Source organism: Leptonychotes weddellii, chromosome 8 (genome assembly GCF_054177405.1).
Source record: "Leptonychotes weddellii isolate Sample4059 chromosome 8, ASM5417740v2, whole genome shotgun sequence".
Taxonomy (NCBI): Eukaryota; Metazoa; Chordata; class Mammalia; order Carnivora; family Phocidae; genus Leptonychotes; species Leptonychotes weddellii.
Genome location: NC_138376.1, coordinates 109,575,144 through 109,591,358, shown reverse-complemented (window position 1 = coordinate 109,591,358; position 16,215 = coordinate 109,575,144). Strand labels below are relative to the sequence as shown.

Genomic DNA, 16,215 nt, shown 5'->3' with positions numbered 1-16,215 from the left:
AATAAAAAGTGCAGTCCTTATTTATGAAAGGAGAGTTCAAAACTCGTTAAGCTTCAATTTCCTACCTGCGCTGTGAGGCACTTCCGCTGGTGTGTTAGCTGGAGCGTGCGCGCCGGGAGGAATCTGTATGCCAGAGAAGCTGCTGGATGGCATGTTGCCTGGGTCGTAAGTCGAAGATGACGGCTGAGGCGGCTGAGTTGGCAGGGATGTTGCTCCAGTATCTTCATTTTCTTCAACATCTATTATATAATTTACATGTAAAGTTAAACTAGGTATTTGGAAGAAAAATGCCAAACATTCTTATTTTGCTATACAGACATGATGAACAGACCTTCTGATGCAATTCTATTTAATGCAATTGATGAGTAGGCTCTAGCTCTTAAAATAATAGTTTTAATTGTTTTCTTTTCTCACTTAATTATGCCTGGCAATATGACTGTCACTTCAAGCTAATACTTTACAATTCTATTAAAATCTTTGCATATATAGTATGTTTTTCTTAAAACTAAATTTTCTTTAAACTCACTCTTTAAACTTAAGATGAACAGGGTATTTTTGGCAAGACATGTCACATTTATGCTATCCATAGACTTTCTTTTTCTTTTCTTTTTTTTTAAGATTTTATTTATTTATTCAACAGAGAGAGACAGAGAGAGAGGGAACACAAGCAGGGGGAGTGGGAGAGGGAGAGGCAGGCTTCCCGCCGAGCAGGGAGCCCGATGTGGGGCTCGATCCCAGGACCCTTAGGATCATGACCTGAGCCCAAGGCAGACATTTAACGACTGAGCCACTCAGGCGCCCCTAGACTTTATTTTTCTGACAGCTGCCTTTTAATCAGTATTCATTGTTCACACTAGCTATTAAATGATTACCTGTGTGTTTGTTGTAGGTTAATCAACAAAAACAAAGGAATGAAATTTCACAGAGCTACCTGCACAGAAAGTAGTAGTAAGAGACTTTGTGTTGGATCGCTTCTCGGTCTTTTGGCTACGATCAAGTGTAGAGACTCTGTGTTGGTAAGTTCTGAAATACAGACTTAAAATATACTATATTATTAGCCGAATCTGAAAGCTACTCTGGGAAAATTAAATATTGATAATCTCTTTAAAATGACAATTAGCCACTTTTGGGAATCTTCATAATTTAAAATGTAAGCGAGAGCAAGAGATTTCTGAAATCAATTTATTTCCTATCACATTTTTAAATAACTTTTTTTGTTTGATCATAACCATATTACATATTCAATGTGGATAATTTTAAACAACCAAAAAAAAAAAATCCTACCTACTCTGAGATACACATTTTACTAAGTAACCTTGTAGATGTATTCATACTTTATATACACTAAAATAATTCTCTCTTATATTAGAGAACTATAACATTTATACATCCTGGGAAGGAGCCTCTCCCTCCAATTTTTAAAGGCAGTAGAAATTGACTAAAAGCTGGCAGAAACTAGAGTGAAGGTGGCCCTTTGGAGAGGAAATCTCACCAGGTTAAGGTTTGCTTTCATGTGGCTTTTCACCCGCAGGCACTCAACAGTCTGTGCAAAAGAAAGAGCTGCGGAGAAGTGAGCCTTGAAATGTGTGTATAAACCCCAACTAAACACTGTATGACCCTGAACTATGCATGCACACTCTGGGAAGATTCTAGAGTGCCCTGGTGAGAGCAATAGCCTTAAAGCTGAAAGAAGGACAGGCAGTGTTTGAGTTCAGGCATGTTAACTGCCTGCTAGTACAAGAATCAAGAACTTGCAGAGGAAGATGAGAAAATGCAGAGGAGCTACAAGACGTTATCAACAATGAAAATTAACAGAAATAAAGGGGGGTGGGAGGAAGAAAATGTGACCCGAGTCTATAGAAGAAGACCCAAATGACCCAGATATTAGCAAAAAATTAGTGAAAAATAAATAAATAAATAACATTAAAGCAGGTACTATAAATATGTTCAACGCCATAGAGACAAATGTAGTCATAATGAATGAAAGAGGAAAAACTCACCAGAGAAAAGAAACTAAGAGGAGACAAAAACAGATGGGACTAACAGAAAACAAACGATAAAAACGATAGACTTAAATCTAGCTACAGCAATAATTACATTAAATTAAGTGGACCAAACACAATTTTGAAGGCTGACGTTGACAGACTAAACAAACAAATGAACAAAACCCAAACCAAAAAACACCTATATGCTTTAAGACTCAGATATATTTATAGTAAAAGGATGAACATAGATAAATTATGTAAATACCAGGCAGACAAAAGCTGAATTAGGCAAATCCAGTAACAGACACAACAGAATTCATTTCAAGGAATATTGCGGGTGCAACAGACAAGAAAAAGAAAAGATATAAAGATTGGAAAGAAAGAAGCAAAACTGCCTCTCTTTGCAGATAACAGGATTATCTACACAGAAACTTCCAGGGAATCTATAAAGCAACCACCAGAATAGGTAAATTTAGCAAGGTTGTGCAATATAACATCATTATACAAAAATCAATTGTATTTCATACATTAGAAGTAAACAAGGGAATGAAAAAAACCAAATACTCGGAAATAAATTTAACAAAAGAGGCACAAAATCTCTATTCTGAAAAATACAAAATATTGCCGATAGAAATTAATGAAGGCTTAATAAATGCAAAGATACACCATATTCATGTAATGAAAGACTCAGTTTTGTTAAGGTATCAATTCTCCCTAAATTTATCTATCAATTCAATGCAATATCAATCCTAATTCCAGCCAGCTGTTTTTTATTTTAATAGACACTGAAAAACCTACTTCCAAATTTATGGTGAAACTCAAAGGCCACAGAATAACTAAGAACATCTTGAGAAAGAAGAGAAGAGTTGGACAACTTATGCCATCTGACTCCAAGGTTTACTGTAAAAAGGTGGAAGGCAGTGTGCTGTTGGTACAGACCAGAAAAATAGACCAATGTAATTGAACAGAATCCAGAAATAGAATCACACTTACATGGTTAATTGAATTTTTGACAGAGGAACCAAAGAAATTCAACAAGGAAAGGAAAATGCATAACAAATGGTGCTGGAATAACAGGCTATCCTTAGGGGGGAAATAATCCTGAATCTAGCCTACCTCCCACATATATATGCATGAAAAGATTTAAGGTCTTTCACAAACCTAAAAGTAACCGCTCAAATGATAAATCTTCAGGATTAAAAATATAAAAGAATTTTTAAGGTAGAGGTAGATAAAGATTTCATGGGACATAAGAAGTAGCCCTAAAAATTTTAAAATTATAAATTAGACTTCACCAGGATTAATGATTTTTGGTAATTAAAAGACAGTTAAGAAAACAAGTAGGGAAACAACAGACCGGGAGTAAATATTTGTAAAACAGGTATCTGACAAAGGACTTCTAGTCATAATTTATAAATAATTCAATAATAAAACAACAGACAACCCATGAAAAATGGGCAGGTATATTAATGTCCACAGTAGTATTCACAACAACCAAAAGGTAGAAACAACCAAAATGTTCATCAGTGGATGAAGAAATACAATGTGTAGGGACATACAATGGAATATTATTCAGCCTTTGGAATGAAATTCTAAAACATCCTGTAACATGGATGAACCTTGAAGACATTACAATAAATGAAATAAGCCAGTCACAAAAGGACAGATACTGTAGGATTCCATGTATATGAGGTACCTAGAATAGTCAAATTCACAAAGACAGAAAACAGAACAGTGGTCAGTGACCAGGGGCTAGGAATGGATAGGGTAACGGGGACTTACAGTTTAATGGGTACAGAGTTTCAATTTGAGAAGACGAAAAATGTTCTGGAGATAGATGGTGGTGACAGGCTGAATAATATGAATTTGCTTAATGCCACTGAGCCGTACATTTAAATGATTAAAATGGTAAACTTTGTTATGTATAATTTACCCCAACAAAAAAGAATGGGCAAAAGATTTAAACAGACACTTCACAAATAAAGATATATGAAAAGCCAGTAAACACATAGAAGAGAGTTCAATATCACTTAGCCATTGGGGAAAAAAGGCTAATTAAACCACAAACGAAGAACCACTATATAAGGATCAGAATGGCTAAATTTAAAAATACTGACAATTACTAAGGGCTAGCAAGGATAGAGAGAGACAGAAACTCTAATACATGGCTGATGAAACTGTAAATGGTACAAGGACTTTAGAAAATGCTTTGGGAGTTTTATATATAACCCAACAATTCTATTCTAGCTATTGACCCACAGCAATGAAACACATCCACCTGTTCACATATAATGTGAAGTATGTCTAAAAACCATATGTATTTAAATGTCAAGAAGCTTAATTCATCATAACCTCAAACTAGAAACAGCCATAATGTTCATTAGCAGATGAACTGATAAACAAATTATGGTGTCCATACTATGAAATACTACTCAGCAGTAAAAAAGAGTGGACTACTGATACACAAGACACAAGAAACAGATGAATCTCACAGACGTGCTGAAAGAAGCTAGGTGCATAACAACATCGTGGGACTTCATTTACACAGTGTTCTAAATCAGACAAAACTAATTTTTGATTAAACAAACAACTAAATCAGTTGTTTCTCAAGGTGGGAATGGGCTGGGAAAGAGTATGAGGTAATTTTGGGGGATAATGGAAATGTTCTTTATTTAGAGGGTGTGTGGGTCAAAAGTCACTGAGTCACTGAATTACACTACTAAGCAAACAGTAAACTTTAATTTGTATCTGTAGATACTAAAGATAATGGGGTAATGTTTCATTAAAAATAGGGTATTTACATGGTCTCAAAGGGACTTACTCCACAATAACTTATTAACACAAACAGCTTATTAATAACAAAGGAAAATCATTTTAAAGTGTAATAACTCAGAGAATACCACATTATCTGAGCAGCAGTTAATATCACCAATATTAGACACTTCCAATGCAAGGTAGGGGACACAATCTCATTCTGGCAGATTTCTGCTAAACATGCATAACTGTAATCTAATTATGAGACAACATCAGGCAAACCCAAATTGAGGGACAGTCTATAACTAGCCTGTATTCTTCAAAAACACTGGGCCAAGAAATACCTAGAAAGGCTGAAGAACCATTCCACATGAAAGGAACTACGGAGACATGAAAGTTAGATGCAGTGGTTGATCCTGGACTGTATCTTGGACGAGGGACAAAAAGCCACAAAGGAGATTACTGAATCAATTGTATCAAACTCGAATGAAGTACTTAGAAGCAAAAGAGCGCAACTCCCATTCATTTTCAAATACTTCAAAAAATGTATATATGTAAAATTATATCCTTTTGTAGAGCCATAACCCATTTCTGAGGAGATACTGTTAAAAGTTATGACATTAACACTAGATTAGGGCACTTTAAGATTACATTTTAGATGAACAATGTATTGACTTACTTTATATCTCCTATGTTCTCCAACTACAGGTCTTAATTAGCAGCAAATACTTATTGAGACTAAAAAATGTTGAAGTTAACTGTATCTTAGGGTTTCCCAAAAGAGGAAAGTTTTAAATTAGTAGAAATATAAGAAATTACCTTCTTTAGTTTTTACTGAATATAATTGGTTAATTACGACCACTTAAAAATAATACCAATCTGCAGATACTGAATTGAAACGGACATGAAACCTACAGTGTGAATGTTAACAGAATTCCTTCCCTTCAGTTGAGCCTTATTTTTTCCTGGAACACTATTTTTTTTTTTACTAATCATATGGTTTCCTTATGTACTTTTTGACAATATGACTTAATTCCACATAGCAGTATTTTCAGAAGTAAGTATCTTTCTCTTTTTTCTTACTCTAAGGTGTAATATCTATTATTTTTTAATGGTTTTACTAGAAATTCAATTCCAGAATAACAGAGAATTAGACTTTTGTTAAACATAATACCTTTTATTAATTTAAGAACATAAGAGAATATAATGGTATACTGAGAAAAAAAAAGGTTTTAAAGAAGACTTTTCTCATACATATTCAGATTTGAGAACATCTTCTTAGAGCCATAAACCACTTCTTAGCAGATATTGTTAGATATTATGACATTAACACTTGATTAAGTTACCAGGTTACATTTTAAGTTATTTTGAAAAAGCATACAGTGAAAATATTCTCCTTTATATTTTAAAGGATTATTGGTATTCTTTAACTCCCAATTTTCTACTACCTAGAGGCTCTATAAAAACTGAATAAAAATAATGAATAGAAATTACAAGCTCTACTTAAGCTAATTTTTGGAAAACATAACAAAAATTACATATATCTAATCATCTACTAAGTTAGTATTATAAAGAGCCTAAAACCACCATTTCACAACAAAAGAGATCATGGTAATAATCAAAATGAAGTCACTGATACTGAAAGAATATCTAGGGAAAAAAAAAAAAAACACTGATTATTTATTAGGCATATCAATGTACCTAAAATGACACATCTGAAATGCTACTGAAAAGTAAAATATGTTTAAAACAAAAAATGTATTTTCATGGTATATTTAATATATGTATAACCATATACAAGAAACAAAGTATCTTTCAAATCAGATGTTTGAAGGTAATGATAAATACAACATGATTACATTTACTACAAATATGTGTGTGTAAAAGGTACCTTAAATATAATCAGGTAATAAAAGTGGTTCAGCTTCAGTTTCCAATTTAATATAATTACTAAATGTGAAGAAAGGTTCCATCTTTGGTCTTAGTTCTTAAACTATCCATCCTCCCTGGGTGAAGAAATATTTTACTTTGGCTTCATCTCTTGCTTTTAGGCTGACAACTCCAAAGTTCTATTTTTAGCCCAGAATTTTCTCCTGCAATCTTTGGAAGAGTATCTAATTGCCAATTGGGAGTTCTGCAAGTAGTAATCACATGAGCATCTCAGTATCTTTTCTTAATTTTTCCCACCAAACCTGCTCATCTTGTATTAGTCATTTGTTTGAAAGGCTGGAAACTTAGGGATCATCTTCCATTTCCTCCCTCATTAAAGTGTTCTGTGTTCTATGTTCTACTGATTACATTTCCTTCTCTTTATCCCCATGGTCTATATCTCACCCAGGCTTTTGTTATTTGTAATTTAGGTCACTAATAGCCCCTGAATTCATCTCACAATCTGCAGAATTATCTTTCTCCAATTCACTCGCAAAAATCAGCCCCCCACACACTGATCTTACAGTCTTAGCCAGTTCTCAACCTGCCTCCCTGCTGCTTTTGAAGTGTTTTTGTTTTGTTTTTAAAGTTGTGGCATCCTTCCTTTTTGTTTACCTGACTTAATTCAACTTCTCTTTTGAGACTCAGCTCAGGCACAGTCTCTTACTACCATGTATTACAACTGCTTATTAAAACTGTTGTACCCCATGAGGATGTAAGCTCTTGTAAGTAAAGGATCATGTCTTTTATTCATCCCCGGTATCCAGCTAACGCTGACAAAATGACATTAAAAAGTAAGTTTCTTTAAAAATGAATGAAAAACAATTACATTTTAAAAATGTAAGAACAAGGATATGTCCTGGGAAGTGGGAGTTCATTCCAAATTTAGGGCTCTACATCATGTCTAAAGCACAGAAATGTTCCTCATAATATTGGTACTATGTTCTCAAGAGAATGTGAAATTAATAGTTATGTTTCCTGGCTGAGAAATTTTCTTATAAAACTCAATGGGAAAGATATAGGTATTAATATTGAATATCAAACTGGTTGAAGGAAAAAAATGCATCTGCTTAAATGTAGAATAAAAGCACAGACTTTAGAATTAGAAGATTTGGGTTCAAATCTTGAGTTTCATTAACTAGTTATTAGAGCTTGAACAGGGATGCCCAGCTACCTTCAGAAGCTATGAGAACTAGATTAGCTAATACATGTAAGATATCTAGCACAATGCCCAATAATACCAAGTGCTCCATAAATAATAAATATTAACATAAATTATGAAGATACTTTATTAAGTGCTATACATTTTATAAGACTTTATATACATACATAAAATAGCTCTGTAGAAATTCAGATGAAGGAGAAAACATCACAGATATGCAGCATTCAGATAGGTAAAAAAAGATGAGCAATTTAGGGGGCAGAAATGGTTTTATAATTAAAGAGACAAAGGTACTTTCTGGCTATTAACATCTATGACTATAATATACAGGTGCTATGAAATAAACTGTGCCCCCCGCCCCCACCCAAATTCATATGCTCAAGCCCTAATCACCAATGTGACTATATTTGGAGATAGGCTCTTCAGAAGGTAACTAAGGTTAAATGAGTCATAAGAGTGGAGTCCTATTCTAATAGAACTGTGGCCTTAGAAGAAGAAGGAAAAATCTGTTTCTCTCTCTCTCATATGAGAACAAAGAGAAGGCTGATGTCTGAAAGCCAGGAAGTGGGCACTCACCAGCAACTGAACCCTGCTCCACTTTGATATTGGACTTTCCAGCCTCTAGGCTCCTGAGAAAATAAATGCCACCCCAGTCCATGGTGTTTTGTTATGGCAGCCTGACCCACTCAAGAAAATACAAGACAGGAACAGAAAATAAAACCGGTAAAGTAGGTTGATGCCACATTGTGGTGATTCTTGCTTGGTAGCCTGAGGATCTTGGGTATTTTCTTGTGGACACTTGTCAACAGTAGGACAGACATAAAACATTCCTGATAATGGTCAGTATTAAAGTAGGAAAGGAAGTATGTAAAAAACACAGGCACTGGGTATAAAAAAACAAACAAAAAAACCCAAACACCCATAGGACTCAAGAGTAAGAGGGCCAGGACTCAAGTTCTAGTTCTCCTTTGTGATTCTATGTCCTTAGGCAGGTTCCATGTGGAACCTCAACTTCCTCCTGTGTACAAGAGTAATAACATAAGCTATTCCCAAGGGATTTCTATGGGTATGCGGTAAGTGAAAATGATTTGTAAGCTTTAAGGCACTATATGAATGCAAGGTATTTATTACAGAAAATGACTGTAAGAAGAATTCTATGTGAAAAAGACTGTTAAAACATTAGATAAGGACATATGAAGTGTGCTTCAGGAACAGATAGCAAAAAGTTCACTTGAAATGCTGTATGAAAGCTTGCATCTCTAGAAGATAAACTGCAAAATAATTTACAGAGTATTCATATATAAAACTGCAGTGTACCTTTTTCACCAAATGGCATTATAACATTCTAAGTAGTCCTTTGCATAATAAATAAATAGAACAAAAAGGTTTTCTTGTCTTCCCCACTTGTTCTCTCCTCCTATCTCCTTTGCTCTTTTAAAGGCAGGTTTATTGAGGTATAATTTACATACAGTAAAATTCATACCTCTTGGGTATACAGTTTTGACATAAAGCTTATATAATGTATAACCACTACTTCTGGTAATCTCCAAACCTTTCCCATGTTCCTTTGTAGTAAATCCCTCCCTCACCCCAGGTACTCACTTACCTGATTTGTGTCCCTAGAGCACTGCCTTCTCTAGAAAGTTATATAAATACAATCATACAGTGTATATGTAGTCTTCTGTGTTTGGCTTCTTTCACTTAGCAAAATGCTTCTGAAATTAGTCCATACCATACTGTTGCAAATATCAACAGATTATGGCATCTGAATTATTTCTAGTTTGGGGCAATTACAAATAAAGCTGCGGTAACAGTTAACAGGCCTTTGTATGGACATATGTTTGCATTTCTCTTGGGTAAAAAAATACCTAGAAGTGGGGCTGCTAGACATTGTGTCAAGTATATTTTTAATTTTATACAAAACTGCCAGACCGTTTTCCTTTTCTTTTCCAATGAGTAATGTATGAGAGTTCCGGCTACCTGGCATTCTCTCGTCAGCACTTGGGACTATCAGTTTGTTCAATTTTAGCCCTAGATTCTAGTAGGTATGATGTATCTCGCTATAGTCTTAATTTGTTTTTCCTTAATGACTAAAGATTTCAGCATCTTTTCATGTGCTTATTTGCTACCCATTTGTTCTAAATTGATATATGGAAATACTCAACATAGCTGTTATATTTTGTTATGGATACATATACAGCATGTACTTATAAATATACCACTATGCAGAACTGCAATCTAATTGTCATCTGAAAAACTGCGAGGACAGCACATATATGCAGAAATCACTAAAATGGCCTACAAGAACTAAAATATTCATTTCATCAATGTACATTCATTCACTGGGCATTGAGAAAATTAAAAAAAAAAATTTAAGAGGATTAATTTCCATAGAAGAGTAGTGCCAACAAGCCATCCCAGAACCTGGACCAGCTGGTTTCATGAAAAAAATTCTAGAAAACATTTAAAGGAAAGGAAATTCTAAAGTGATTCCAAAGCATAAAAAAAACTAGAAATCTTCAGATTATACTTATGACATAAGCAGAATATTGACACCAAAAAGTAAAACTGTAGACCAATCTTATTTATGAATGTCAATGCAAAAATCCTAAATGATACAGTAGCAGTGAACTGAATCCATCAGTATAATAAAACAAAAAACAAAAAACAGAGCCAAGTGAGGTTTATTACACAATGTAAAGCTGGTTCAGTATTAGGCAATCTTTTAATAGAATTCGGTGTAATAACATCTAAGGAGATGGACTAGGCTGGTGTCAGCCAACTCTGGCCAATAGGTTGGCTGCCTGTTTTGTAAGTAAAGTTTTATTGGAACAGGGACCTGCTCATTTGATTACATATTGCCTATGGCTACTTTTGCACTACAAGAGCAGTTGAGATGTTGCCACAAAGACCTTATGACCTAGAAGCCTAAAATATTTACTGACCGTTTAAGAAAAAGTTCACCAACTCATGCATTCAATGATCATTTTTATAGATGCCTAAAATCTGTATAACAAAATGCAAGGATCACCTAGAATTTTAATTCAGAGTACAGTGATTGTTCTCCTAACAGTCAATTTCCTGTATGTCTAATCAATAAAAACAAGTAAAAAATGTCTTTCCTTTTTTTTCAATTACACATTAACTGAAAGGTGAAGTGAAATAAGACCCTTATTTTTTCATGATTTAATTTTATAAAACTACTTATTACATAATGGTGAAACTTTCATGCATTTATTAAGTCAAAACAAAACAAAACTCAGGTGCAGAAGTGTCTATTATTACCAACTGTATTAAAAAAAGGAGGATGTGTATTCCTATTTATTTGTAAATTCATAAAAAAAATCATATGTAAAGAGACACAAAAAACCAAAAAAAAAAAAAAATCGTATTTACTTATTTGGGTTTTGGTAGAATCTGGCCAATGAGGGATGTGGTAGAAATGAGAAATTCATTTCATATTTTTATATCCTCTATAAATTTTGAGCCATGTGAATGTACTACCTACTCCTCTGACAAAAAAAAACTCACCTCAAATAGATATGTAAAAAATAATAGTGTTCCTTGTGGTTTGAAAATATTTTATAAATTATAAATGGATTACCTGTTCTATGTAAGAATGAAATCTGATTACAGGTAGGAGATGGCCAGGTCATCTTTGTTGACAAAGACAGATATTAGAGTAGTTTGGCTTTAATCTCTCACTCTCCCTAAATTTATTTTACACAATTTTCATGGATTTTGGACCTGATGGGACAAATGAAAATGTATAGTTTCTTCCCAAAACCTTAGATAATATTCCGAACGATTATGATTCTACTAAATCATTTTACTTAAATAAATAAATACATACCATTATCTTCTTCAATTCCAACAGGCCCTGCTTGAGGAGTCTCTCCATTCTTTAAACAATTATGGATATATGTTGCCTTCCACCTTGCATACTTCCTGTGTTTCACATTCTAGAAGGAATATTTTTATATCAATATTAAATTTCAGTAAGAAGTAAAAATATGTATTTATGATAACCTGTATGGTATTTCTGAGATAAAACCCATTTTTGCATGTTATATCTCTGAAACAATCTGGCAACCTCCCCACCCTACCACTGGATTCTACCAACTGTCTAGGGTTCAACAGACCACAAAAAGCTATCTTCCTGAAAACACATGCCTAGTCCTCTCTTATGATTCTGTATTTCAGAAAAGGTCTGCAATGGAAATATGGGAGTGTCCTTCAGCAAAACTTGTAACTCTTATGCACCTGGGAGGACTAGGTTAAATGGAATTCTAAAATTAAATATAAAAGATAGTAACAGTAGATTGAGCTATTTCCACCAAAGAGGAAAAAATTGATCTGTACAAATCTATGAAAACACATTTGTGAAAACAAAAGGAAAACTAAGATGATGCAGGGGTTAAAACAAACAAACACTAGACAGACAGCTAAGCAAACTTGACCTTTTAACCCATAGCACGCTACTTACCAGCGCTGAATCTCAGTTACCTCAATTCCAAAAAGGGGAAAATAATACCTCATGGGGTTGTTGTAAGAACTGAAAATATCAGTAAAGAACCTGCTAGTTGCCTTTTCTTTTCTGCCTTAAAATTCATGCTACACACTATAAAATTAAGACAAAAATTTGCTTTAAAAATATAAAAAAAGTATAATCTGTTAGAATTTTGGATGGGTTAATTTTTACTTTATATTTCAACTGACCTTTATGACACTCATGGACCAGTGGTACTGGTATCAACTGGCAGCTTATTAGAAAGGCATAATCTTTAAACACATTCCAGACCTAACTCAGAATCTGCACTATAACAAGATCCCCAGGTGATCTGTATGCACATTAGAGTTTGAGATAAGACACTTTTCATTATGTTGAAAACAACTGTAATGTGCCTTTTGCAAAGAACCACTACATCAGGGATAAGTACAAACATAGTATACAGCACAGATACTTAGTTGAGCATTTTATGCAAAATTATCTAGATACTACTACAGATAAGTATATAGAAACCTAAAAGAAGTAACGCCCAAATTACTGAATTTGTATATTTAATTTCCCTTTTCTTATCAAACAATCCTCTTCTATATTCCACTAAAAACAACTTTTCTACATTGATTTCCATTTTCTTCCAGGTATGATTATAATTTATTCTACTTCACAAAGAAGCTTTTCAAAAGAAGCAACCACATTTAACATTTTCACTTCCTCACCAGCTAATTCACTCTAGAGAGAAAAGAGTTTCTTTCATTTGGTTCTTATTTTCATCACATAAAAGGTCAGAGAATTTGAATGCGCCATGCCTTTTAATGGCAGTGAGCCCACGTGTGCCAGCCCCCACCTCACTTAAGTTGTTAGTTCACTTAAGGAATGTGCTCAGTGTCACCAACAGCCCTCTCCACGCTGGCAAATCCAACAGACACTTGTAAGCATCACCTTACCAAACCTTTCATCAGCATACAAAACATCGAACCATTCCAAACTCTGAAACATTCTCTATTACAGGTTTTTGTGACACTCTTGTTCTCCTGCTTTCCCTCCTATCTTTGGGTACTAATCCTCTGTCTCATCTCCAAATAAATTTACATACCCTGTCCTAGCAGATACTGTAAATGGGTGGGCTCAATCAATGGATTCATATATAATTTTAAATATGAATTATGTTTCTACATACTTAAGTACTAGGAAAGTCACTTACTAATGAAGGGAATTACTACAAATTTCCAGTGATTTAAAATTTCCCTATTTTTGGGAAAACCTAAGCTACAGATAACCTCAACATTTTTTAGGCTTCTTTAATAATTGCTATTAGTTAAGACCTTCAGATAGGTAATATGGGAGACATAAAACAAGCCAATACAGTGACTTCTGCCCTTAGAGAGCTGATCATCTTATTATGGATATAGATCTAAAATACAAAAGAATATTACTATAAAAATTTAGTAGGTAGAAAGTATTGAACTTGTTTCTTTAATACGTCCATAATAATGGACAAATGATAAAGTAAATGGTACTTTTAGCTTGGTCTTACAGGATGGGTATGATGGAAAGTAGCAGTAAGACTATCCTGGGGAGAAGTAAAAGAATAAGCAAAGGCAGAAAGGCAGAAGTAAATGAAGTGTTTAGAGAATGATGGTGAAAAAGTAAATTTGCCATTGGTGGAAGATACATACTATGGACTAGTTGGATAAGTAAGAAAAATCCAAGACAAGAGTAAAGCTGTGGACCAACATCTTTATAGTACCCTATGGGTTTTGAAGCACTTACACATTTTTCTCTTAATCAGTCCTCACAATAAACTTGAAATTTAGGCAGGTCACATTTTACTCCAAGGCTCTGAGACATTAAAAGACTGGGTCAATGTAAATACAGTTTAACCTGGCATTCAAGGCCTTCCACATTGTGGATACTGTTTCAGTCTGCTCTACTTCCTAATATCTCCCCTCAATCCAGATGAGATTCTGTCTCACCTGCAATCTTTTCTCATGCTAGTCTTCCTATCTAACATGGCTTCCTCTTCTGATAAAAGTCTCCGCAGACTTTCAAATGTTTACTCTCTTATCAACCTCCCTGACTACCAGCAAGTGAAGTAATCATTTATTCAAGTCAGTTACAGATGATAAGTGCTGGGGATAACAGGATGAACAAGGTAGGTCTGAACTTCAGAATCTAAAGTGAAAACTAGGCAGTAATTTCCATCACTAAATGTGGCATCTGTATTACCTGAAATCTACGATATTTTCTTCACCTTTTTCTCTTAGGATTCTGCAATCCCATTATTATAAATATGAGGAAATGGCAGTACAAAAGTAAATGACTTACCCAAGGTCACACTATTTTGCAGTGAAGCGATCCACTCAATTCAGGGCTACCTTGATAAGCATACTACAATTTGCAACTCAGATGGGAATATATGAAATAAGGTAAAACTGGCTTTAAAATGTCAGCTACTTAATGCATATTAACATAGGCTATAACTTGGTATATATTAAGAGGACCCTTTTGAAAGAAAATGTATAAACTGCTTAGGAAAGTTTAATTTGCCTTCTTTTGGGATCTTTAAAATAGGACAGACTATTCTTCGCTCAAAATAATTTAACACCATCTAAAGACTAAGTTGGATTAAGTTGTATTGTGATAACTTTAGGAGGTTCCTTCATTCCTAATTTCATAGTAAAAAATAGTGTAAAGATGTTTAAACCACGTTGGGTTCCTTCATTAGTATGTGAAGTTTAAAAATGTTACTCTAACCTGAGATGGTTTCATTTTAGTAAATACATTTTACAAAATTTCCCCAGAGCAGATAAATCAATACAACCATTTATTTTTTACTCCGCAATTATTTCAAGACAACCCTGCAAACTGGAGCTTATACTACTTCACAGAAGATTTTGGCAGTTGTAACTCAAAATTAATTTGTTTTTTAATTTTGTTTTCTTTAAAATAAAGGATGCTAGATATCAAAGAATATTTGAAGAGGAAAATTTCAAGATGTCAATATTTTTGAGATCTTTTAACTCCTTTTGGCTGATTAGACATCCTTTCTGGGAAACAGGAATTACAAAAAGAACTTTTACTTTTGTCCCTGGCCTCTAAGTTCCTGTTTTGTAACTGGATTGATGAGAGTCACTGACAACTGCAAATTTTGGCCATGAGAGTCAGCAGTGGTAAGGATTTTCATTTTATTTTTAAATCATGTGCACTTGCTACACACAAGAATGACTGGTTAGCAAATGCCAACCACAGGCTACAGCAGGGGTTCTCAAACCTGGTACATATAAGGATCACATGAGGATATAATAAAAAAAATAAATTCTTAGCCCAAACTATGGAAAATCTGATGAAAATCATTTTCTATTATAATGCCAAAAAGCCACCATGAAAGAGAATGCTCCCATTCTTCCTCTTGGATTTCTGTCTTGAACCCACCTAGTCAAGTTTCTATCCCACTACAATTGCTTTTGTCAAGGTTACAGATTACTTCTCTCTTGCAAAATCCAAAGCTTAGAGATCATCCTACTTGACTCTATCAGCATGAAAAGGTGAGCACTTCGTCCTCCTTGCAATGTCCTTTCACTGGGTTTCCTGGTTATCAGGGTCTTCCGGTTTTCTCTGCCTTGCTGGGTGCTCCTGATTCTTTTTATCTACAGGGTGGGGAACATGCCACAAGCTTCAGTTCTTGGACTTCCCCTCTTCTAACACTTTACCTGGGCAATCTTATCCAGTGTAATGGTTTTATTTTTTTTTAAAGATTTTATTTATTTGACAGAGAGAGACACAGCGAGAGAGGGAACACAAGAAGGGGGAGCAGGGGAGGGAGGATCAGGCTTCCTGCCGAGCAGGGAGCCCGATGTGGGGCTCGATCCCAGGACCCC

At 34.4% G+C, this 16,215-nt stretch overlaps 1 protein-coding gene across 1 annotated transcript in view; it reads right to left on the bottom strand.

Moving 5' to 3' along the window:
* VTA1 (vesicle trafficking 1) overlaps positions 1 to 16,215 on the bottom strand; it is a 64,333-nt gene that overhangs the window by 12,285 nt on the left and 35,833 nt on the right. The window contains exons 5-6 of the mRNA XM_081829091.1: positions 11,684 to 11,792; positions 66 to 239 (exon numbers count right to left, since the gene is read on the bottom strand). Coding sequence (XP_081685217.1) covers positions 66 to 239; positions 11,684 to 11,792 — 283 coding nt within the window. The remainder of the gene's footprint in view (positions 1 to 65; positions 240 to 11,683; positions 11,793 to 16,215) is intronic.